The following is a 25,014-nucleotide window of genomic DNA, read 5'->3' as shown; positions in this document are numbered from 1 at the left end:
GGATACCTCCCCAATAGCAATTACGGTAGATACTCTATTGAAAAAATGAGGGAACTCCGGTGTGGATGGGTCACAGTCTACAAGCCTCCACGGATTCTGTGCAGGAATCAACTTGTTATTTTCAAACTCAAATTTCCCTGATATCAACCCACGCCGCTCATGTCTTTATAGTCTCCTTTATAGGCACCCCCCCCCCCAAATGTTCTCATTAGACTGACTGGCTCCAGAATTGGACATTATTATGTCTGTCCAGTATGGAAGACAAGTGATTTATCATCGAATGGTTCCACTTTTCTGCTTGCGTCATACCGCTAAATGATGCGGGTCCATAAAACGCTCCTCTGTACACCCGCCTCCATGTCATACCTTCTCTGCAACTGTCTGAACAGAAACAAACGTTGTTTAACCCCTTCGGGGTCTTGTGCTTTTAGTGAGAGTTTTAACATTTTTATTTATTTTATTCTGTACAAACTGTGTGCAGAACTCCAAGTCAGAATAAAGATTTCAAGATCTGTAGCCACTTCAGCCCCGGAAAAATTAGCTGCCCAATGACCGGGCCATTTTTTTGCGATTCGGCACTGTGTCGCTTTAAATGACAATTGCGCGGTTGTGCGGCGCTGTACCCAAACAAAATTGACGTCCTTTTTTCCCCACAAATAGAGATTTCTTTTGCTGGTATTTTATCACCTCTGCAGTTTTTATTTTTTGCGATATAAACAAAAGAAGAGCAACAATTAAAAAAAAAAAAACACAATATTTTGTACTTTTTGCCGGCGTCCAATTATATCAGAGGACGGGAAAAGACATCGAGGAGCATGGAGGACACCGCCGTGACCCGCTGCCCCGCCGAGACAGGTAAGTGCCGGGCGGGCAATGCACACTGGCAGCGTTTGATTGGGCACAGTGTCAGCGTTTGATTGGGCACAGTGGCTGCGTTTGATAGGGCACAGTGGCTGCGTTTGATAGGGCACAGTGGCAGCGTTTGATGGGCACAGTGGCTGCGTTTGATGGGCACAGTGGCTGCGTTTGATGGGCACAGTGGCTGCGTTTGATGGGCACAGTGGCTGCGTTTGATGGGCACAGTGGCTGCGTTTGATGGGCACAGTGGCTGCGTTTGATTGGGCACAGTGGCTGCGTTTGATTGGGCACAGTGGCAGCGTTTGATGGGCACAGTGGCAGCGTTTGATGGGCACAGTGGCAGCGTTTGATGGGCACAGTGGCAGCGTTTGATAGGGCACAGTGTCAGCGTTTGATAGGGCACAGTGTCAGCGTTTGATAGGGCACAGTGTCAGCGTTTGATAGGGCACAGTGTCAGCGTTTGATAGGGCACAGTGTCAGCGTTTGATAGGGCACAGCGTCAGCGTTTGATGGGGCACAGCGTCAGCGTTTGATGGGGCACAGCGTTAGCGTTTGATGGGCACAGTGTCAGCGTTTGATGGGCACAGTGGCTACTTTTGATGGGCACAGTGGCTGCGTTTAATGGGCACAGTGGCTGCGTTTAATGGGCACAGTGGCTGCGTTTAATGGGCACAGTGGCTGCATTTGATGTTTTGTTTTATTCCCCCGTTTGTTTGCACCCCCCTAAAAAAAATTGAGCACCAGCCACCACTGCTTACCGGTAGATAGAAATCATAAGGCAGGGTATACAAATCGCTTTAAGGGAACAGTAATCTCTTCTCTGAAGTTTTGTACAGTGCAGCAAGGAGGACAGCTGAAAATGGGAAGGGAGGCCACAACTAACCTTACTATGAAAAACTGCACTTGTTTAGTCTGGACAGAAACAAACCAGTGATGATCTCATTATTATGTATAAATACCATAACATTATGACCGCCCACCATAACCTCCTAAAAAAAAAGAAAGAAAAAGAGCCCTGACCCATTGACTCCACTAAACCTCTGAAGGTATTCTGTGATATCTGACACCAAACCATCAATATCTGGTCCTTTAAGTCCTGTAAATTATGAGGTGGGGCCTCCTTGGATTGGACTTGTTTTTCCAGCACATCCTTCAGATTGGATTGAGATCTGAAGGATTTAGAGGCCAAGTAAACATCTCAAAAGACACCCCCTCTTCCATTGCTCTGTGATCTAGTACTTTAGCTCACGTGCCCATTGTAGGTGTTTTTGGATGTGGACACGGGTCATCGCTGGCACTCTGACCGGTCTGCGGCTGCACAACAAACTACCCCCCCCCGTACACAACAAACTGCGATGCTTTGTGTGTTTTGACACCTTTCTATCGCAAAGAGTTCAGGGATTTAAATTCAACGGATCTTCATCTTTTTCTCCCTAATCATGTAACTAGTAAAACTGGCCCATGGATTTGCTCTGGTCATCCTCTGGCCCACAACAGCTGGGGTTTATGAGAAGCTAAACCTAAAAAAACTTTTATTTATTTTTTACAAATTAGTTAACAATGTAATTACACAACTGTGTACTTTAGTCTTACGGATCCATGAAGAGGGTTGGTGACCTCATCTCCATTTACCTGGAAAGTGGCCGATCGAATCTGGAGTCCTTCCTGCATGTTCTGCTGTAGGTGGTTCTGGATGTTGATCTTCTTCTCTCGGGTTATGGATGCGATGGGGACGCTGCGTATTACGGTCTGCTCGCCCACTATGGGGAAAATAAACAGAAATGTATGTTACATATGAAGTGCAAACAGTCGTTCCTCCCACACACAATACGCCACACGTTCCCAGCAAGGGAGTGACCACAGAAAATAAAACACATTGGTAAACAGGAAGCCCCTTCTGAGAATGGACAGGTAAGAGGACCAACATAGCCAGGAGATATCTCAACAGAAATAGTGGGGATCTGCTGAACAGGGGAACCAATGAGCTGGGGATCTGCTGAACAGGGGAACCAATGAGCTGGGGATCTGCTGAACAAGGGAAAAAATTAGCTGGGGATCTGCTGAACAAGAGAACAAATGAGCTGGGGATCTGCTGAACAAGGGAACAAATTAGCTGGGGATCTGCTGAACAAGAGAACAAATGAGCTGGGGATCTGCTGAACAAGAGAAAAAATGAGCTGGGGATCTGCTGAACAAGGGAAAAAATGAGCTGGGGATCTGCTGAACAGGGGAACCAATGAGCTGGGGATCTGCTAAACAGGGGAACCAATGAGCCGGGGATCTGCTGAACAAGAGAAAAAATGAGATGGGGATCTGCTTAACAAGAGAAAAAATGAGATAGTGATCTGCTGAACAGGGGATCTAATGAGCTGGGGATCTGTTGAACAAGGGAACACATGAGCTGGGGATCTGCTGAACAGGGGAACCAATGGGCTGGGGATCTGCTAAACAGGGGAACCAATGAGCTGGGGATCTGCTGAACAGAGGAACCAATGAGCTGTGGATCTGCTAAACAGGGGAACCAATGAGCTGGGGATCTGCTGAACAGGGGAACCAATGAGCTGGGGGATCTGCTGAACAGGGGAACCAATGAGCTGGGGATCTGCTGAACAGGGGAACCAATGAGCTGGGGATCTGCTGAACAATAGAAAAAATGAGATGGGGATCTGCTGAACAAGAGAAAAAATGAAATAGGGATCTGCTGAACAGGGGATCTAATGAGCTGGGGATCTGATGAACAAGGTAACACATGAGCGGGGGATCTGCTGAACAAGGGAACAAATGACCTGGGGATCTGCTGAATAGGGGAACAAATGAGATGGGGATCTGCCGAACAGGGGAACAAATGAGATGGGGATCTGCTGAACAGGGTAACAAATGAGATGGGGATCTGTCGAACAGGGGAACAAATGACCTGGGGATCTGCTGAACAGGTGAACAAATGAGATGGGGATCTGCCAAACAGGGGAACAAATGAGATGGGGATCTGCCGAACAGGGGAACAAATGAGATGGGGATCTGCTGAACAGGGGAACCAATGAGCTGGGGATCTACTGGATCCCTTTAAAACAAATAGAAAACACACACAGGACCAAGCTTCATTAAATCTTCCAAAAAGCATCAAGCCGGCCATAGACGGTTCGAATCTCGGCTGCCTCAGCAGGAACGGGTCGAGATTGGAACCATGGATGGGCAGGCTGAAGGTACGAAGTTGGATCGATGTATTGTTTTGCATTACTTACATATACAGTCGTCTCTTAGCCAAGCAAGTAAGAAACGGCAATAAAAGTTTCTCTAAACCATTGCTGAGTATAGAGCTCATCCGAATGGGATCTTGTTCCCAACATTTTGCTTTAATCAAGTTAACAAGCTTATTTTTTTTATTCAGCTGCTTTTCCAATTAGGATCTTGATTGCGCCGCCCATTGATGGATCGAACAAATTGTTGGCGGCGGGCTGCAGCAATGTTCTTTTAGCGAGACAGGTACAATTTGTTCTCGGATAATGGAATACGTATACAAAGAGGAGAAAGGTCAGGCCTCAATAAATACACAAATACCACAATATACACAAACGGCGGTCTCCACTCCGCATGGAAGCCCAATCTCCGGGATTAATTTTCACCTCCGTTCGCCAATAAACTGCCATTCAAAAACGGCTGTAAAATACTTCAGCTGGCTGGAGGGTCCTCCGTGTTTTAGTAACCAGAGAGCAGGGGCTGCGCTATTAGCTGCTTCCATATGCTGATATCAACCGCCGATCGCCAATAATTACAAGTAATTCATTTCATATGAATCGGATACGTAAGCAGGGCTAAATTCATCAAAGTGAGACGTGGCGGAGAGGACACATTTCTGTAAACACCACTCACTGAAGTCTTCCAAGAAAAAGTTCCATGGATCTGCGCCAGGGCCGAATCATTCCACTTGTGGACTTTTAGACCAGTTTTGCACTCCTTTGGTGCGTTAACGCACTTTGCGTTAAAAGTGGAAAGCTGGGATGCCGGGATTGGCGACGCGACTTTTATAGATGAAGGCTCCGTGAGTGCCAAACAGCTCTGGAGTTTACAAGTTTAGAGATGGTGGCTCCCATATTTGGAACCAGAAAGGTTCCCTTTAATATGGTAACACTACGATACCAGAGAAGAAAAAGAGCGGAGGGCGCACCGACCTCGTGTGATACTGATAAAATGTATTTATTCCAATAGTAAAATCAATGGTTATACTCACAAAATTGGAGTTAAAATCAGGCTTTAAAAATGAGTACAGCAGATGTCCAGCATCGTCAGTGGAACACGAATAATCGTTTGAACCAATCAGTCGATGTAATAGAAGCGTTTCGGGGGCGTACCCCTTTCCTCAGAGCTGCAGACCACGTTAGCTCTGAGGAAAGGGGTACGCCCCCGAAACGCGTCTATTACATCGACTGATTGGTTCAAACGATTATTCGTGTTCCACTGACGATGCTGGACATCTGCTGTACTCATTTTTAAAGCCTGATTTTAACTCCAATTTTGTGAGTATAACCATTGATTTTTACTATTGGAATAAATACATTTTATCAGTATCACACGAGGTCGGTGCGCCCTCCGCTCTTTTTCTTCTCTTTTATAGTTTCATGAATTCCCACGATTCTGAGGAGGGCTGCAAGACTCTAGATGATAACTTTTAATTGAACTGCACCACTTCATAGTACTTCCTAAAAATATCAGAGCGCAGGAGACTTGTTCTTGTATAAACACTACGATACCACAATCTGTACATGTAATGTTCCCAAGTTACGATTACGAAAACTGCAAGTACCGTATTTAAATGGACTTGAATTAAAGCATTTGGGTTTAATGCTGGAGTGCTGTCCTCCATTGTTCTAATGCAGGGATCTCCAAACTTTCTACACAAAGGGCCAGTTTACTGTCTTTCAGGGGGGCCAGACTGCGGCCAGCGGGAATAGAAATTGGGGTTGCACCAATACCTATACTAGTCTTGGTGCCGATACCGAGCATTTGCCCGAGTACTTGTACTCGGGAAAATGCTTCGATGCTTAATCCGATACCTGGTCAGGGGTGATCGGTGCGGTGCTGGGAAGGAGTTACAATCACCGATCTCCCTGTATAGATTTCAATAAAGCAGCTGAGAGACGCTTCTCCTCCTTTCCCTCCCGACTGGCCCCCTTCCGCGCGCCTCCGTCCCGTCCCCCTTCCGCGCGCCTCCGTCCCGTCACCCTTCCGCGCGCCTCCGTCCCGTCACCCTTCCGCGCGCCTCCGTCCCGTCACCCTTCCGCGCGCCTCCGTCCCGTCACCCTTCCGCGCGCCTGCGTCCCGTCACCCTTCCGCGCGCCTCCGTCCCGTCACCCTTCCGCGCGCCTCCGTCCCGTCACCCTTCCGCGCGCCTCCGTCCCGGCCCGTCACCCTTCCGCGCGCCTCCGTCCCGGCCCCCTTCCGCGCGCCTCCGGCCCCCTTCCGCGCTCGATCTGGTAAGGTACTGTCACAGCAGGTGACCTGCCTGATTACATTCACCTATTTATTCATTCAGTTTAATTTGTGACTCCAATGCAGGGTTTCTCAACCAGGGTTCCATGCAACTCTTGGGTTCCTCCAGAGGTTGCTAGGGATTCCTTGAGCAATGAGCAGTTTCATCCTCTCAGATATGTTCCCACTGACACCATTTTTTTTTTTTTTTGCGATCTGTAAGGAGATAGTTCTTCCCAATGTTCACAAGTGTAAGGTGCATTCTTCCCACTGACCATCACACTAATGTATCATGAGATGTAGAGATAGTCATTATTAGCATGGGATCCTTGAGACCAGAAAGTTATTTCAAGGGTTCCTCGCTATTGAAAAGTTTGAGAAAGCCTGCTCTAATGTATAGACACATGTCCTTAATTTGTAGGGACAGTTCCTCATATCAAAAGACATCACAAAGTTAAAGGAGCCTCCAGTGTTTTTCCTCCTTAGCATTTCAGGTCCCGCCAAGAACTAAGAGGAAAAAAGTGGCGGGATATTTATGCAGCTTCGTGTTTGAGTTGGAAGCTCTTCACACAAGGCCGTTGGGTGGTCCAAGATGCTAATCGCCTCGTGCCGTAACAGGAGAACTAACCTTGATTGGGTTTACTTTGGAGGCCGTTACAAAATTAAATAGAGAGTAACAATTTACAAACTCGCGGATCCGCAGCTCACTCAAAAAAAGTCACGATCGCCACATAGCGCAAGTCACTGAGACAGAAAACCTACTGATCAAGAGCACCTGTCACTAGAAACGCTTTGGAAGCTGCCAAGTTTCAATCACTTTCCTAGCAACCGCTGGATGCGAGTTTCTACTGAAATGATAAATTTTACTCTCTGAATCAGGAGGCTGAACAGTCACAGAGTGTTGTACCTTCACTTTTGTTTCCTTAGGGTGCCCCCATCTCCCTACAAAACCTTGAGAATACCAATTCACTGGCATTTAATGAAGCTGGCTCTAGTCTCTATTTTCTACTCTGCCCTCAACAGTTGCGACTCCAAAGAAATGGATCAAAGGAATGCTGGGACTTCAACACTTATTCATTCCAGAACATAAAAAGCCCATACATGTTTCATAAATCAATTTGCTCTGGTAAGGTTGCTTATGTGGACCAAGGCTCCCCCTAAGTGGGTACCTAGGAAAGTAACTCAAAGCTTAAAGTGGTTGTAAACCCCATTCATGAAATTTGAGCACACATATCTGGAGTGTTGAATTCTCTCTCTCTCTCTCTCTCTCTCTCTCTCTCTCTCTCTCTCTCTCCAAAGCTCTAAATGCCATCTCTCTCTGCTGCTCCGTTCCTTTGCTATCAGCAAAATCACTTCTGACAAGTTTTCTGACACATGAGATAACAGTAGCTGAAAATGTGTTTAGAGGGAGATAAGCAGGGAGCTTGTCTATTCACAATACAGCTCTGCATGTTCCTTTGTTTCTCTGCCTATGTGGAGGGGGGGGGGGGGGTGTCCCTTTTCTCCAATCAGCTCTCGCACAGTGTAAATCCAGACTGCCCACACACTGCTGAAAAAGGAGCAAAGATTTCTAACACGATCTGAACTTTCCAAAGGGTGTAGAAAAGGAAAGACAGCAGATATACAAGTAAAACTTATGTAGAATGATTTGTTTTATCTCTGTGTATCATCTGAGGCTATTCAATTCACTGGGTATATGAGAGGGTTTACATCCACTTTAAATACACCACCAGCGCCAAATCAACGATGAAAGAGTGCAAAATGCTTTAGTTTTCCATGAAGTTATAACCTTGTGGAACCTTGAGGAAGGTGAGGTGGATGGAAAGGTGCTGGGTGACTGAATAGGCAAGTAACAGAGTCTCTTTAGTGACACCAAACAACCTACCGTATATACTCGAATATAAGCAGAGGCACCTAATTTTACCACAAAAAACTGGGGAAATGTATTGACTCGAGTATAACCCTAGGGTGTCCATCTGCATGCCTCACTGTGCCCATGACTAGACTGACGTTTAACATTGGAGTATATGGAAGGGGTGCCCAAGTTTGAAAAATCGGTGCTCCCCAGCCGTAGGTCCCCCAGACAACAACCTCTGCACACTTGTAGAGGAGAAATGGGGCTAGATGTGTGCCAAGTTCCGGGTCCAGGGGACCTACTACCGGCCAGTACCGGGTCCCTAAAGTCACAGGAGAAATTACTGTTTAACATGGGAGTCTATGGAAGGGGCGCACGGCTTTAAAAAATTGGTGCTCCCCGGCCGTAGGTCCCCCAGACAACAAACTTTGCATACTTGTAAAGGAAGAGTGGGGCTACACGTGTGCCAAGTTTGGGGTCCAGGGGAGTAGCAGGTCTTCAAAGTCTGGGAGATCAGGCGCAAAAAGGTGACTCGAGTATAAGCCGAGGGGGGCATTTTCAGCACAAAAAAAAAGTGCAGAAAAACTTGGCTTATACTCAAGTATATACGGTAACTTATTTACAGCAGGCAAATAAAATGGGTGGGGCTTAAAGACACAGGCGAATAAGTAGAAAAATTCCAATAGTTAGATTTCCATACCGTGCTTATATTCCATTAGTTGCTGACAACTTACTTGACGTTGGATCTACACTTTAACCAATAATGTGTCAAGATGCATGTACCTAATGGGTCATGTGGAGTGCCTTTAAAAATGATGCGATATGTGGTAAGGAAGAGAGCGCCCTCTGCTGGCAGGATGTGAGGTCCTCCTAACATTCCTCCAGTCGCCTCTTCTCTTCCGTCGGGGTCCAAGAGCACACGCAAAGCTTCACAGACAAATTCTTCCCCAGGAAGCAAGGCTGGTCTGAGGATTTTGGGCTGTGAAAGGTAAAAAAAATACTATTTGCAATGAAATTGTTAAAAAAACAAAACCATAATTTCAAAAGATTACAGGTCTGTGAAAATGCAGCCCCCTGAAGACATCATTACCTTCTTGATTGGTGGTAACCTCCTGCTCTCTCGATGTACGGCCTCTAGGGTCTCGATGTGCATAGCTACAATACCTAGTAAAGACAGAATGAAAACAAAATTGCACATAAAAGGTGATATGAACCATGGAGCAACAATTACTTTGTTAACACAAACATGAATGTTTGAAAGTCCCGTCCTGTGGACGTAACGCGTAAGGTGAAGTGGAGCGTATGACATCATTACGTCACCCAAAAGACGCTGCCTGTGTGAGAGCTAGTGGGGAGGTTTATACTGATACCTTCTCTGGCCATGCTGTGATTGTTCTTAAAGTTATATGTCAGAGGTCTCCAAACTTTTTAAACAAAAGGCTGTTTTACTGTCTTTCAGACTTTAGGAGAGCCAGACTAAGGCCAGTGGGAGTAGAAAATGTCCTGACGTTGAACTGCCTTATCTTTGGTGTAGTTGTTTTTATATCCGGCTAAGCAGGGAATGAACAAACAACTATATCCCCTGTAACTGAACACAGCTCTGTGTTGTTTACACCCATGGGTGGCCAAGGCACCCACCCCCCATGTTGATAGCATGCGGCCTGGTACGGTTCAGGAGGGAGGGGGCGCTCGCTCGTCCTCACCCCCTTTCTTGACCTGTCGGGCTGCATGCTAGTATAAGGGTCTGGTATGGATTTTAGGGGGACCCCCACGCCGTTTTTTCGGGTTCCCCTTAAAATCCATACCAGACCGAAGGGCCCGGCATGCTCAAGAAGGGGGAACCCATGCCGTTAAAAAAAATGATAAAAATTGCCGTGGAGTTCCCCTTCATGCACAAGTCACATGCAAAAGTCAGAGCCGTTAATACGGGATCCGACTTCAGAAAAAAAAGTAGTGCAGGAACTACTTTGAAGTCAGCATGACTTACAGTCGTGCCAATATGAATGGTAGTCATTGAAAATCATGGAGAATGACTTGTCATGCGATTTTGCAGTCCAAAATCATAGGACAAGTCGTATAAGTGTGAAAGGGGCCTTAAGCAGACAGTTTATATACCGTATTTATCGGCGTATATCGCGCACTTTTTTCCCCTTAAAATAAGGGGAAAATCGTGGGTGCGCGATATACGCTGATACCCGCTTCCCGCGCTCAGTTTGAATGCCTGCGCCGACGTATACCGAGTGCAGTACACTCGACTACATTCGGCCAGGCTCGGGCTTCGCTCGTGCTCACGCATAAACGTCACAGAGCGTGAGCACGAGCGAAGCCGAGCCTGGCCGAATGTAGCAGAGTGTACTGCACTCGGTATACGTCGGCAGAGGCGTTCAAACTGAGCGCAGGAAGCGGCGATTCGACGGGGAGACAGCGCGGGAGAAGCCGGGAGGACACCACCGAAGCCGCAGACGGACGCCGGACCCGACGAGGCCGCCGCGCAAGACACCAAAACTGTAAGTACTCAAATGTTTTTTTTACAGGAATTGCGGGTCCACATTAGGGGTGCGCGCTATACGCCGGAGCGCGCAAATACCCCGATAAATACGGTAAATGCTGTATTTGTTTTTAATAAAGATATGTTAATGACAAAAGGCCTATTTGGGAAAGTGGACCAAAAACTGTCTGTACTAGATACAAAGTTATCAATTACAAGCAGTTATAAAGGGAGAGTCTAGTAGAGATGGTGGGCAAGGGGGCAAAATCACGAAATGTGCACATGCCGGGGCAATATTTTACATCTGTGGGAGTAGATAGGAGGCGTTTGGCAGGAATGGGCCGGGTTGTGCGGCTTCGTGATTTGCCACACCCAAAAAAACTATTATTGGATAGTTCAAAAGTCACACAGCAAAATATCTCTACCATGCCACTCTTCACCCCATGGTATGGGAAGTGTGACTGAACAGTGTGATGATTTACATGTACCGGGGAGGGTGCTAAGCAGGGGAAATGTCCCTTTATGTGTCCGGCTGACAGCAGAGGCGTACCTGGGATCATGCAGTGCAGGCTCTTGATGTGATCTTGGGTCACCCCACTCTCCGTGCAGACTTTGTCAATAAATCTTGTGATAAATCGCACCACCGAGTTGGCAATATCGCTCTCCGAATCCTCAAACCCACTCTCTGTGTCGTAGCTCTCCGCAACACTGCCGGCAATGCTGAGAAACATAATTGGGTTATGAGCTCAATACACTTGGTTGGAGGATAGTAGAAAGACACATTTCAGACAGTTGTATTAACAGTTAACAGGGCTCGACAAATCCCGGGCGCCAGGTCGCCATGGCGACTAGAAATAGGGTCCTGGCGACTTGGCTTGGAAGGGGGCCAAAAAAAATAAAAATAATTTTTTTGTGAGCTAGCGCCATCTGGTGGTGAGCCGTTGGTATTACAAGTTATGACCACCAGATGTGTGAGCTGGCGCCATCTGGTGGTGGCCGTTGGTATTACAAGTTAAGCATTACAAGTTAAACAGCAATTCTAATGTAATTTTTCACTATTTTCACTGCCATCTTCTTCCCTCTAATTAGAACCCCCAAACATTATATATATATTTTTTATCCCAACACCCTAGAGAATAAAATGGCGATCGTTGCAATACATTCTGTCATGCCGTATTTGCGCAGCGGTCTTACAAGCGCACTTTTTTGGGAAAAAATTACACTTTTTTTAATTAAAAAATAAGACAACAGTAAAGTTATCCCCATTTTTTTTAATATTATGAAAGATAATGTTACGCCGAGTAAATTCATACCCAATATGTCACGCTTCAAAATTGCGTCCACTCGTGGAATTCCGACAAACTTTTACCCTTAAAAATCTTCATAGGCGACGTTTAAAAAAATCTACAGGTTGCATGTTTTGAGTTACAGAGGAGGTCTAGAATTATTGCTCTCGCTCTACCAATCGCGGTGATACCTCACGTGTGTGGTTTGAACACCGTTTACATATGCGGGCGCTGCTCACGTATATGTTCGCTTCTGCGCGCAAGCTCGTCGGGACGGGGCGCGTTTTCTGACTCCTAACTTTTTTAGCTGGCTCCTAGATTCCAAGCAAATTTGTCAAACCCTGTATTAACAGTATTAATACATAACTAGGATTTCTTCACATTGAAATGAAAGGCAAAACGTGTGTATAGATAAAAAAATAAAAATAAAACAAAAAATGATTCTATATGGAAAAAGTATGTGTACCCCCCTCCAAATGACTGGGTTCAGGTGTTTTCTGGTGAAGGGGTACTGTTAATACTACAGCGAGGGTATCTAAACTTTCTGAACAAAGGGCCAGTTTACAATCCTGGAGGCTTTAGAGGGGCCTAACTGTGACCAGTGGGATAAGAAAATGTTGTAGTGTCGGTCAGAGCAAACAGTGCCCCATCATTGGTTTTAGTGGAAGAAATAGTGCCCTATTATTGGTATCTGTAGGAGGAATAGTGCCCCGTCATTGTTGTCCATGGGCCGAATGGTACCACATCATTGGTACCTGTAGGAGAAATAGTGCCCAATCATTAGTGTCTGTGGGAAGAATGGTACCACATCATTGGTATCTGTAGGAGGAATAGTGCCCAATCATTAGTGTCTGTGGGAGGAATGGTACCACATCATTGGTATCTGTAGGAGGAATAGTGCCCAATCATTAGTGTCTGTGGGAGGAATGGTACCACATCATTGGTATCTGTAGGAGGAATAGTGCCCAATCATTAGTGTCTGTGGAAGGAATGGTACCACATCATTGGTATCTGTAGGAGGAATAGTGCCCCATCATTGTTGTCCATGGGCCGAATGGTACCACATCATTGGTATCTGTAGGAGGAATAGTGCCCAATCAGTGTCTGTGGGAGGAATGGTACCACATCATTGGTACCCTGTAGGAGGAATAGTGCCCAATCATTAGTGTCTGTGGGAGGAATGGTACCACATCATTGGTATCTGTAGGAGGAATAGTGCCCAATCATTAGTGTCTGTGGGAGGATTGGTACCACATCATTGGTATCTGTAGGAGGAATAGTGCCCAATCATTAGTGTCTGTGGGAAGAATGGTACCACATCATTGGTATCTGTAGGAGGAATAGTGCCCAATCATTAGTGTCTGTGGGAGGATTGGTACCACATCATTGGTATCTGTAGGAGGAATAGTGCCCAATCATTAGTGTCTGTGGGAGGAATATTACCACATCATTGGTATCTGTAGGAGGAATAGTGCCCAATCAGTGTCTGTGGGAGGAATGGTACCACATCATTGGTATCTGTAAGAGGAATAGTGCCCAATCATTAGTGTCTGTGGGAGGAATGGTACCACATCATTGGTATCTGTAGGAGGAATAGTGCCCAATCATTAGTGTCTGTGGGAGGAATGGTACCACATCATTGGTATCTGTAGGAGGAATAGTGCCCAATCAGTGTCTGTGGGAGGAATGGTACCACATCATTGGTATCTGTAGGAGGAATAGTGCCCAATCAGTGTCTGTGGGAGGAATGGTACCACATCATTGGTATCTGTAGGAGGAATAGTGCCCAATCAGTGTCTGTGGGAGGAATGGTACCACATCACTGGTATCTGTAAGAGGAATAGTGCCCAATCAGTGTCTGTGGGAGGAAGGGTACCACATCATTGATGTCTTTGGAAGAAATGATACTCCATCATTCGTGTCTGTGGGAAGAATGGTGCACCATCATTGGTGTCAGTGGAAGGCATGGGGCCCCAAAGGCCGGATAAAGGCAAGCAAATGCCTGGAGAATAGCATAGTGGCAAAGGGGGCTACTTTATATTAATTCCCATGGTTTGTGAATAAGGCGACCAACAAGCCCATAGAGGTGTGCAGGTCAGCAGGTACCCACAAACTTTCTGCCATACAGTGTATATCCATTCTCCCCATACCTGAAAGAAGGGTCATTTGGCAGTGCTCACTGACACATCGGATGTACAAACTGGCACTAAATGCTATTAAACAGCATGAGGGTTAGTGGGACCACTAACCCTCTTACTTCTGTAATGACAGGGTCTCTTTAAATGTGGAATTTCCATAATTGACCAGACTGTCCATAATACATTTTTGGCCGATTAAGTGATCAGTAGAAGGTATCTCATTGCTGAACTATGCAAGAAATGATATACTACAAAATAGAGCTCGGAAAAATTACATTGCCATTTTGCAATACCTCAAATACCCCTGATAGCACTTAAAAGTTCCATTGTTAGTGATTTATTTTGACAACATGATCCAAAACATGCTTCGTAGTTGTCCAGATCGCATTATCGTGCTAGCAGTCCGGCGTCTCGGGGAAAACGGGGACGATGCCGCGGCCATGTAGGTTTTCATCTTATAGGGACAACGGCTGCAAGTCATTGTGGAAGAATGATACACAGCTACACAAACAATGACATCAACCCCCCACTTCAGCGATTGTTTATCGAGCTGCGATCAGACATTTAATCTAAGTGGCGACGTTAAGACAATCCGAACATTCCACCAAACACAAACAATTATTTTTTTACATTTGGTGGGCTGGGCAAAGTTCAAGGGGGGGTCCTTAACCCTTTCAGGGCAGAAGGAGTGGAAATAGTCCATCCAGATAATTATACAATGGTGGTTGGTGGACGGGTCGGGTATACCTCCAACTAGCTGCCTAAACCACTTGGGGATTCTGGTGGAAGGATTGTTACACCTGATTTGATGGCTTCACCAATTGGCTTTGGCCATTGCACAGCAGTCCTAGGGCCAGATTCACAAAGAGATACGACGGTGTATCTCCTGATACACCATCGTATCTCTGACTTACACTGGTCCTATCTATGCGCCTGATTCATAGAATCAGTTACGCATAGATAGGGCTAGATCCGACAGTGTTACACTGTGTTACACTGTCGGATCTTTTTTTCAATTTAAAAATGGCGCCGGGGGCGTTCCCGCTGATTTACGATAAATAATATGTAAATCAGCGAGATACCCAAATTCACGAACGTACGCGGACCCGTCGCAGTGTTCTTACGTCGTTTCCGTAGCGGTTTTCCGTCGTATACTTACCCCTTCTTTTATCACGCGCAGCCAATGTTAAGTATAGCCGGCGTTCCCGCGTCGAATTTGAATTTTCCTAAGTCGTTTGCGTACGCCGATTCACGAACACGCGCGTCGCAAGTCCCGCTCACGTCGAAACCACTGACGTCCTAGTGACGTCAGTGGGAGCAATGCACGCCGGGAAATTCCCCGGACGGTGCCTGCGCATTTAAATCGGCGCGGGAACACGCCTGATTTAAATAGTACACTCCCCTAGCCGCGGAATTTGAATTCCGCCGGGGGAGTTAGGATCCGCCGTCGCAAGTTTGGAGGTAAGTTGTTTGTGAATTAGCCACTTGCCTCCTAAACTTGCGGGAGCGGATCTTAATTCACGTAGATCGAGCGGATCTATAGATCCGCTTCGCTACGTGAATCTATAGATCCGCTTCGCTACGTGAATCTGGCCCCTAATCTCACCATTTACAGTATCTCACAGAAGTACACCCCTTACATTTTTGTAAATATTTTCTTCTATCTTTTCATGTGACAACACTGAAGAAATGACACGTTGCTACAATGTTGTATAGTGAGTGTACAGCTTGTATAACAATGTAAATTTGCTGTCCCCTCAAAATAACTCAACATCAATATTTTTTACTTTGTTTTGTGTACCCATCCACCCCCGTCGCCTTACCTGTTGGTGACAATACTATTGCTGCCACTCTCCCAGTCCGCGGCGGCAGAGGTCCGCAGCAACTTGTTCTTGCTGGTGTCTAGCGGAACTAGGAGGTACACCATAAGGTTAGCAAAGTGGATGGCCTGGCTAAAGACGGTGCTTTCCTCGCTCTGCACCAGTTCCATTTGCTGCTGCTTGCTGAGTGACGGCCAATGACGTAACTGCTCGGCAGCGATGTCCATCACTGTGTTCTCCTCGTCTGAACTCTCCACTCCGTTCTCCTGAAATGAGACACCAATAAGTCAATGGCTCGGCATAGCACAAAGGTGTTGGGTCATATCGTTGATCAAATGTCAGTCATTCATCTCCTGAGGAACTATTCTAAATTGCCAAAAGTTTGTGGACACCTGACCATCTCGCCTCAATGTTTGCATTCCTATCCAGTTCTATAACAGTTGGCACCTCTACCCACATTGCAGCTATACCAGCCTCCACTCTTTCCACAATATTTTGGAATGTTTATGTGGGAATTTGAGCCCATTTAGCCAAAGAAGCATTTATGAGGTCAGGTACCGACGTTGGCTGAGAAGACCCTGGCTCATAAATCGGTCAGAGTTTCAATATTTACCAAAGGTGTTCCATAGGATTGAAGTTATGGTTGTGTGTTGACCCCTTGAGTTCCTTCACACTAAACTGGCCAAACCATGTCTAAATGGAGTTTGCTTTGTGTACAAAGGGGGGGGGGGGGGCTCTCACACAGCTTTAAGCCTGTACCCCCCCCCCCCCAGCCTGACCACCAACATGGCCGTTTCACCAAATCCGGCCATCCCACTGAGTTCTTCGGTGCACCACTTTTATTTTATCACTCTTACAGCTTAATATATGAAAACAAATCCAATTCAACAAAGAGATGGCCCCATATATTTAGCAAAGAGACATCTCAATCCAGAAAACAGACATGCGCTAATCACAGGCAGGGAGACATTTCCCGATCTCTGCAGCCGAGCATCAGGATAATGTCTCCCTGCCTGTGATTTGCGCAGCGCGGTGCCAACTTCCTGGCGGGCTCTGCACATGGAGTGTGCGAACACGCTGGAGCTCATCCCTAATCCCAAGTCCTAGAGGACTAAAAAGAGGTGCGAGACTTCAATTGGGCTTTAAAGAATGTTGTATACAAACCTTAGGATTGGAATCCGGCTCCTGATTGGCATTTTTAGAGGTCAGGTAGAGGGATCGCACTTGGTTCTGAGCATCGTTATAAAACGTCGTCTCCCAGAACTGCTGATTGGTCCATATGGTGTGATCCTGGACACAGGTGTAGGCGAACTGGCTGAGCCCGGGAGACAGTTTCTGTGAAAAGTAACAGAACATTATTTACAAGCGGCACATACGTTACTGCCCGACACAGATACAGCAGAAAAATATGAAATCTTCAGGATATTTTCCATCTTGATGATGCAGCTGAACGATTCAGCGTACAAGGTGATGTTTAGATTTTTTTTTTTTTTTTTTATGTGTCGGGAACAATTAAAGATTGGAAAGTAAGACGATGAACACAACATTTGGATAAAACATCAGTACGTGACTCGGTCAACAACAAGCCAACGTCATCTAGAAATGTTTCCCCAGGTCTTCTCTTCCAAGAAAGAGAGATAAGAGGGATGACTAAGAGATGTTTGCCATGGACTTGTCTCTTGTATCTCCCTGACTCTCTCCAAGTTTCAGAAATTCTTTGGTAGAAACGTGACAAAGCGCACTGAATTACAGTAAAAGCTGACACCACTTATGTAGAGTTACTCAACAACTAATCGGGATAGCAGGTACCTGATAGAAAACTTGAGATAAAATAAATTCTATTTAATTATAAGTACAAAAGACCGGGGGCCGGATTCAGAAAGACGATACGACGGCGTATCTCCTGATACGCCGTCGTATCTCTGAGTCCGGCCGTCGTATCCATGCGCCCGATTCATAGAATCAGGTTACGCATAGATATGCCTAAGATCCGACAGGTGTAAGTGACTTACACCGTCGGATCTTAGGCTGCAATTTCAGGCCGGCCGCTAGGTGGCACTTCCGTATCTTTTACGCGTTGAATATGCAAATGAGCATTTACGCCGATTCAGAAACGAACGACCGCCCGTCGTTTTTTTTTTTTACGTCGTTTGCGTTCGGCTTTTTCCGGCGGAAAGTTATCCCTGCTATAGGAGGTGTAAGTGCGGCGTATCCTATGTTAAGTATGGCCGTCGTTCCCGCGCCGAGGTTTGAATTTTTTTACCTCGTTTGCGTAAGGCGTTCACGAATACGGCTGGACGTAATTTATGTTAACGTCGAAACCAATGACGTCTTTGCGACGTCATTTGGAGCAATGCACGCTGGGAAAATTTGCGGACGGTGCATGCGCTGTTCGATCGGCGCGGGGAATTCCACCGGGGGATTTACGATACGCCGTCGCAACTTTAGAGGCAAGTGCTTTCTGAATAAAGCACTTGCCTCAAAAAATTTGCGGCGGCGTAACGTAAATCAGATAGGTTACGCGGATCTAAAGATCCGCTAACCTATCTGAATCTAGCCCCGGGTGCCTAACGTATCATGCCTCCATCCCCATATATAACATACATACAACCAATGTTGGTACTTTATTTTTTCTACCACAGCCATGGACTCTCTTGTGCCACCTCATTGGTTTTCCCATTGGGTGTCTAGGTACCCCACCCCTCCATTTGGAAGCACCAGGGCTTTTTTTTTTAGCTGGAACTCAGTTCCACCACCTCTGGCTCAGGCCCACTGCTCCCTGCTCACCACTATCACTTGTAAAAAGTCCAGAAGTGATAGCGCGTCTCCCAATGGCTCCTATCTGAACTCCTGAGCGGCTCCCACTAAGTGCAGGATGGGGACAAGGGAGATTCAGGTGCCCAGGTGCATTGCAGATCTGGACATCCCTATTGGATGATCTCCCTGCAAGTGAGGAGGCAGAGCCACCTACAGTGTGCAAGAAGGTACTAGAGTCGGCTGGGTGCTTCAGCGTAATACAGCAACACAAGAAAGACATGTGGAGCTTTTAAGGAGGGAGGGAGAAGATGAGGGCAGTGGAAGATCCACGTCCTGTCAGGGAGAGGAGACCGATGCTGTGTCCATTGTACATAGGGACAACCATCGGTCACTTCCCCCAGTCGCCCCCCTCCCCCTACAGTTAGAACACTCACTAGGCTACACCAGTGTTTCTCAACTCCAGTCCTCAGGGCGCACCAACAGGTCATGTTTTCAGGATTTCCCTCAGATGAAACTGCTGTGGTAATTACTAAGGCAGTGAAACTGATAAAATCACCTGTGCAAAATAATGGAAAGCCTAAAAACAAGACCTGTTGGTGTGCCTTGAGGACTGGAGTTGAGAAACACTGGGCTACACATTTAACCCCTTCCCCACCCCCTAGTGTTTAACCCCTTCCCTACCAGTCACATTTATACAGTAATCAATGCATATTTACAGCACTGTTCACTGTATAAATGTGAATGGTCCCAAAAATGTGTCAAAAGTGTCCGCTATAATATTGCAGTCCCAAAAAAAAAAAAAAAAAAAAAAAAAATCGCATATCGCCGCCATTACTAGTAAAAAATATATATATATATATATATATATATAATTATGCCACCTATTTTGTAGGCAATATAATTTTCCGCAAACCAGTCACTATACGGTTATTGCGATTTTATTTATTTATTTACCAAAAATATGTAGAAGAATACGTATCGGCCTAAACTGAGATAAAAAAAATGTATTTATTTTTAAAAATGGGATATTTATTATAGCAAAAAGTAAAAAATATTGTGTTTTTTTTTCAAAATTGATGCTCTTTTTTTGTTTATAGCCCAAAAAATAAAAACCGCACAGGCGATCAAATGCAACCAAAAGAAAGCTCTATTTGTGGGAAAAAAAGGACGTCAATTTTGTTTGGGAGCCACGTCGCACGACCGCGCAATTGTCAGTTAAAGCGACGCAGTGCCGGAAGCTAAAATTTCGTCTGGGCAGGAAGGGGGTATATTTGCACAGTAGGCAAGTGGTTAATGCTCAACTGCAGATAATACTTTCTAAGAACCTGTTTGTTTTTTTAGAAAAGAAAAGATTTAAGCAGCACGAATGAAAGCTGACCTTTGCCCACCAAAAAAAAAAAAAATTGCACTATTCAGACTGAGGAGGATTTACAGTTTTACCAGTAGAGGGCAGATCAATCTAAGAAAACGCATCAATCACTCATCTGAAACATCCAATCAATAAATTCCTCTTTTCCAAAACTATTTACAACGGAGGATAAAAATATCCCATTTCTAGGAACAATAAAGATGATCAGTCTGACTCTTGCGGTGGCTGAACACAGAGTTTCCTTGACAAACAGAACTTTGCTTGACAAACATAAAAAGCGTACAATACACAAAAACAACCCAATAAAAGCGCATCTCTCAGTATATCGGGGTGTCAAACCGCTTCGAGGTTTCTAAAAACGAGTTGTAATGAGGAGGAATTTTAGTGTTGGGTTTGAAACTGGTTTAATGGGGGAAAAAACAAAAAAAGAGCAAACATTTTGGGAAAAAAAAACAATATTTTTTACGTGTTGCTATAATAAATAGCCCAATTTTTTTTTTAAAAACATTTTTTTTTCTCAGTCTAGGCCGATATGTATTCTACATATTTTTGGTAAAAAAATAAAAAATAAAAATCGAAATAAGCGACTGGTTTGCGCAAAAGTTATAGTGCCTACAAAATAGGGGACAGAATTATTTATTTATTTTTTTTACTAGTAATGGCGGCGATCTGCGATTTTTATTGGGATTGCGGCATTATGGTGGACACACTGGACACTTATGACACATTTTTGGCACCATTCACATTTATACAGCGATCAGTGCTATAAATATGCACTAATTACTGTATAAATGTGACTGGCATTGAAGGGGTTAACACTAGGGGGTGAGGAAGGGGTTAAATGTGTACCTTGCATAGTGTTTCTTACTGTGGGGGAAGGGGACTGACTGGGGGAGGTAACCGATGCTGTGTCCCTATGTACAAGAGACACAGATCGGTCTCCTCTCTCCCTGACAGGACGTGGATCTCTGTGTTTGCACACACAGATCCACGTCCCTGTCTGTGTAACCGCCGATCGCGGGTGCCTGGTGGACATCGCGGCCGCCAGGCACGCGCATCGGCACCTCAGTGATGCGGCGGGCACGCACTCGCACGCCCCCAGTGGCTGGAGGTCGTAAATAGACGGCCTCCCGGCAATTGGCATCCACACTGCGGCCGTATAAAGTCGTATGGGCAGCACCGCCATACTGCCGGCAATACACCGCTGTAGCGGCGCATTACGGGGCGTTTTAACCATTTCTCGGCCGCTAGCGGGAGTTAAAAGCGCCCCGTTAGCGGCCGCAAATCTGACAGTAAAATAGGGACGTTTTACCGATATTTTACCGCCAGCACTCAGGGCGGCATAATGTGAAAGCAGTCTAAAGCTAAAACTGATCAATAGGAACTATTAGAACCCCAGTGATGTTGTACTGTGGTGATCAGATTGGGATCCTGTTTGCTGCTCTTTGTGTATTAATTAGAATTTCTGTCATTTGTGACCTCCTTCCAAATTGGTTCCCTTTGCACCCAATATAAAAATATGAAGGTGAATATAGAATGTGACCCCCCCTCCCATTGCAGTATACATGGGCGGGTATACAGGTGCTGTACATGGCACTGGGCTGTGTGAACTCCGTGTCCCGGTTAGACATTGCAGCGCTCACTAAACACAAATATAAAGATTAAGGTCAGGTCAAGGTAAGTTGTTGTATAACAAAACTGTGCCAAACGGTCATTCTCCAGACTGCCGCGCCACTTAATATTCAATGTGGCCGTCGTTAAGCCGCTTGCTGTGGACACAGTGCTGCAGAACACAGTCTAGCACTAGACTACGGATTATTATTAAATCGGATCTCTACCTTAAAAACTACTGAACAGATCTACCAATTCTCCGGAATTAGCGAAAATGCTTTATTTTTCAGCTTAGAATTGTCACAGGTGAGGCAGATCAGTAAAATGACAACAAGCAGAAATAACCTCTATGGAGCTTGCCTTGTATTTAGTTCCAGCAGTCATTATGTAAAGCAGTGATATGTAGATGGCCACTAGAGGGAGACACTACGGATATGCGTATTAGATACAGTCATTAACCACTTAAGACCCAAAAACAAAAATTGGTGTCCTTTTTTTCCCACAAATAGAGCTTTCTTTTGGTGGTATTTGATCACCTCTGCAGTCTTTATTTTTTGCGCTATAAACAAAAATAGAGCCACAATTTTGAAAAAAAATTCAATATTTTTTACTTTTTGCTATAATAAATATCCCCCAAAAATATATAATTTTTTTTTGTTTTCCTCAGTTTAGGCCGATACGTATTCTTCTACCTATTTTTGGTAAAAAAAAATCACAATAAGCGTTTATCGATTGGTTTGCGCAAAAGTTATAGCGTTTACAAAATAGGGCATAGTTTTATTGCATTTTTATTAATAATTTATTTTTTACTACTAATGGCGGCGATCAGCGATTTTTTTCATGACTGCAACATTATGGCGGACACTTCGGACAATTTTGACACATTTTTGGGACCATTGTCATTTTCACAGCAAAAAATGCATTGTTTACTGTGAAAATTACAATTGCAATTTGGGAGTTAACCACTGGGGGGCGCTGAAGGGGTTAAGTGTGACCTCATCTCTGTTTCTAACTGTAGGGGGGTGTGGCCGTAGATGTGACGTCATTGATTGTGGTTTCCCTATAAAAGGGAACACACGATCAATGACGCCGCCACAGTGAAGAACGGGGAAGCTGTGTTTACACACAGCTCTCTCCGTTCCTCAGCTCCGGGGACCGATCGCGGGACTCCAGCGGCCATCGGGTCCGCGGGTCCCGCGGAGCTTCGGGGCCGGCGGCGCGCGCGACCCCACGGCTGGGCTTAAAGGGCAACGTACAGGTACGTTGATGTGCCCAGCCGTGCCATTCTACCGACGTATATCGGCGTGAAGGGGTCCTTAAGTGGTTAAAATAGAGAGTCTGAAGGGCAGACTGCTTCTGCTGTGCTCTCCTGTTACACAACCCATGGTGCTTTGTGAATCCTCTGTCATATGTAGAACATTTTTATTTGTAAAACAAAGATTGTAAATGAAAATATTATACAAAAAAAGTTAAACAACACCAATGTTTTTTTTTTTTATATCTTTTATTGCTATCACAAGGGATGAACAACATCCCTTGTCACAGCATGGGCCATGACAGGTCCTCTTTATGGAGAGATCTGGGGTATCTGAGAAGCGGGGAGCAGCTTGTTTACCAGAAGTGACAAAATCCTTGTCACTTCCAGATTCTGATGTCACACAGTTGGAGGATCATCATCAGTTCCTTCTCAGGCTTCATGTACACCAGTGGTTCTCAACCTCAGTGCTCAAGTGCCCCCGATGGGCCATGTTTTGGGAACTTCCCTTAGATAAAATAGCTCTCATCAATACCAGGTCATTGATATTGATTTAAAGCAGCTGTGCAAAGTAAAGGAAAACCTGAAAACATGGCCTGTTGGGAGGACTAAGGTTGAGAACCACTCAACTTGAGTTTCGGAGCTTTTGGCATTTTTTTTTTTGCCAAAGCTCCTAAACTCAACTCCATAAAGACCTATGTGTTCATATACATATCATCGTTCAGGAGCTGCTGCGGTTAGGGGAGGTTCAAACCTCTTTCTCTTGGACGAGGAATAATCGTGTTCAGAATAGGAGTGTTTTGACCGCCAGCCACAAAACGCGGTAAAATCGCGGCTATGTGCGCATTAAGCCTCACTGTGTCCCAGGAACTGGATGCTGCCGGCCGCACCTCTCCCGGGCTTCCCTGATCTCACCGGACAACCCGGTAAAAGGAGGTGACGGGTGGGGATGGGATCCCCCTTCCACCGCTTGTAAAAGCAATTCAGCAGCTCTGTAGCCGCTAGGATTACTTTTATTTTGTATGGAATTTCAGGAAGAAGAAAGTGATATTTCAATCATTGCTGCAGCGTTAGCGATGACCGAGATATCACCCTTCCCGTCCCAGAACACACATACGAGGGGTCTTCAAAAAGGTTGCTCACTTTTTTTTTTATATGTAACGGAGTTAAAAAAAAAAAAAAAAAAAGTGCAGAAACTTTTTGAAGAACCATCGTATATGTATGGCGGACAGAAAAAAACATAAATGTTTAAAAAGTAGCCCCCAAATCATCATAGTTTCCCTTTAAAGATAAGCTTGATTCAGTGAACGGATCACTTCTCGGAAAGCGGTAACGGAATAACGACTTCCAGGCCACCGGCAGGCGAAACTGCACCTCCTGAATCCCCCCCCCCCCCCAATAACAGCAATTTTGCAAGGAACTAACATGCTGCAACTGCAAGCCAATCATTTGACCTGTGGCTGTAGGCGCAGTCCCACCGACTTCAAAGGGGCGAGTATGACAGGTGGTGCCACCTGTCAAACTCATCACACTGAGGCAGGTTTGTTGCAGCAATGATGTGTACAATCCCCTCTGTCTGCCTTGTTAGGTGTTTTCTGTGGGCAGCCTGGGGGGAGAGGGTGGTAAAAGAGCAAGAGTGTAAAGGGGTTCCAATGAAATTTTATTTTTTTTAACTTTATGAAACAAGGCTATTGTTAACGGGAAACTTTGATGGTTTGGGGGGGGGGGGGGGGGGTCACTTTTTTAACATTATGCTTTATAACTTTTGAAAGTTTGTATGTTTTTTTATATACAATTTATGTTTTACAAGTAAACATTTAATACAGTGTGCACCTATAAACACAGGATCCACAAAGCACCATGGGTTGTATAATGGGAGAGCACATCAGAAGCAGTCTGCCCTTCAGACTCTCTCTATGTGATTGAAATACCTGATGTTCACCTCTGAACACAGCAGGCAAGGAAAAGGGGGTGTCAAAAATGCATTCTATTTGCAGTGATGGCCAACCTTGAGACTAGACTCTGTCAGCTACAGGCAAGAAATCCCATGATGGGATTTGTATTTTCACCACAGCTGGAACACAGAGGTTGCCTACTGTGTGTGTGTGAAT

At 45.4% G+C, this 25,014-nt stretch overlaps 1 protein-coding gene across 4 annotated transcripts in view; it reads right to left on the bottom strand.

The window, feature by feature from the left end:
* The window catches only part of SBF2 (SET binding factor 2), a 420,356-nt gene that overhangs the window by 86,387 nt on the left and 308,955 nt on the right, over nt 1-25,014 (bottom strand). For all 4 annotated transcript variants that reach the window (XM_040327974.1, XM_040327975.1, XM_040327976.1 and 1 more), the window contains exons 18-23: nt 17,076-17,246; nt 15,915-16,177; nt 11,218-11,387; nt 9,270-9,343; nt 8,963-9,158; nt 2,491-2,618 (exon numbers count right to left, since the gene is read on the bottom strand). In XM_040327974.1, coding sequence (XP_040183908.1) covers nt 2,491-2,618; nt 8,963-9,158; nt 9,270-9,343; nt 11,218-11,387; nt 15,915-16,177; nt 17,076-17,246 — 1,002 coding nt within the window. The remainder of the gene's footprint in view (nt 1-2,490; nt 2,619-8,962; nt 9,159-9,269; nt 9,344-11,217; nt 11,388-15,914; nt 16,178-17,075; nt 17,247-25,014) is intronic.

Source organism: Rana temporaria, chromosome 11, assembly GCF_905171775.1.
Source record: "Rana temporaria chromosome 11, aRanTem1.1, whole genome shotgun sequence".
Lineage (NCBI taxonomy): Eukaryota > Metazoa > Chordata > Amphibia > Anura > Ranidae > Rana > Rana temporaria.
Note: the sequence above shows the minus strand (reverse complement) of the source record. Positions and strands in the feature narration are given on the sequence as shown.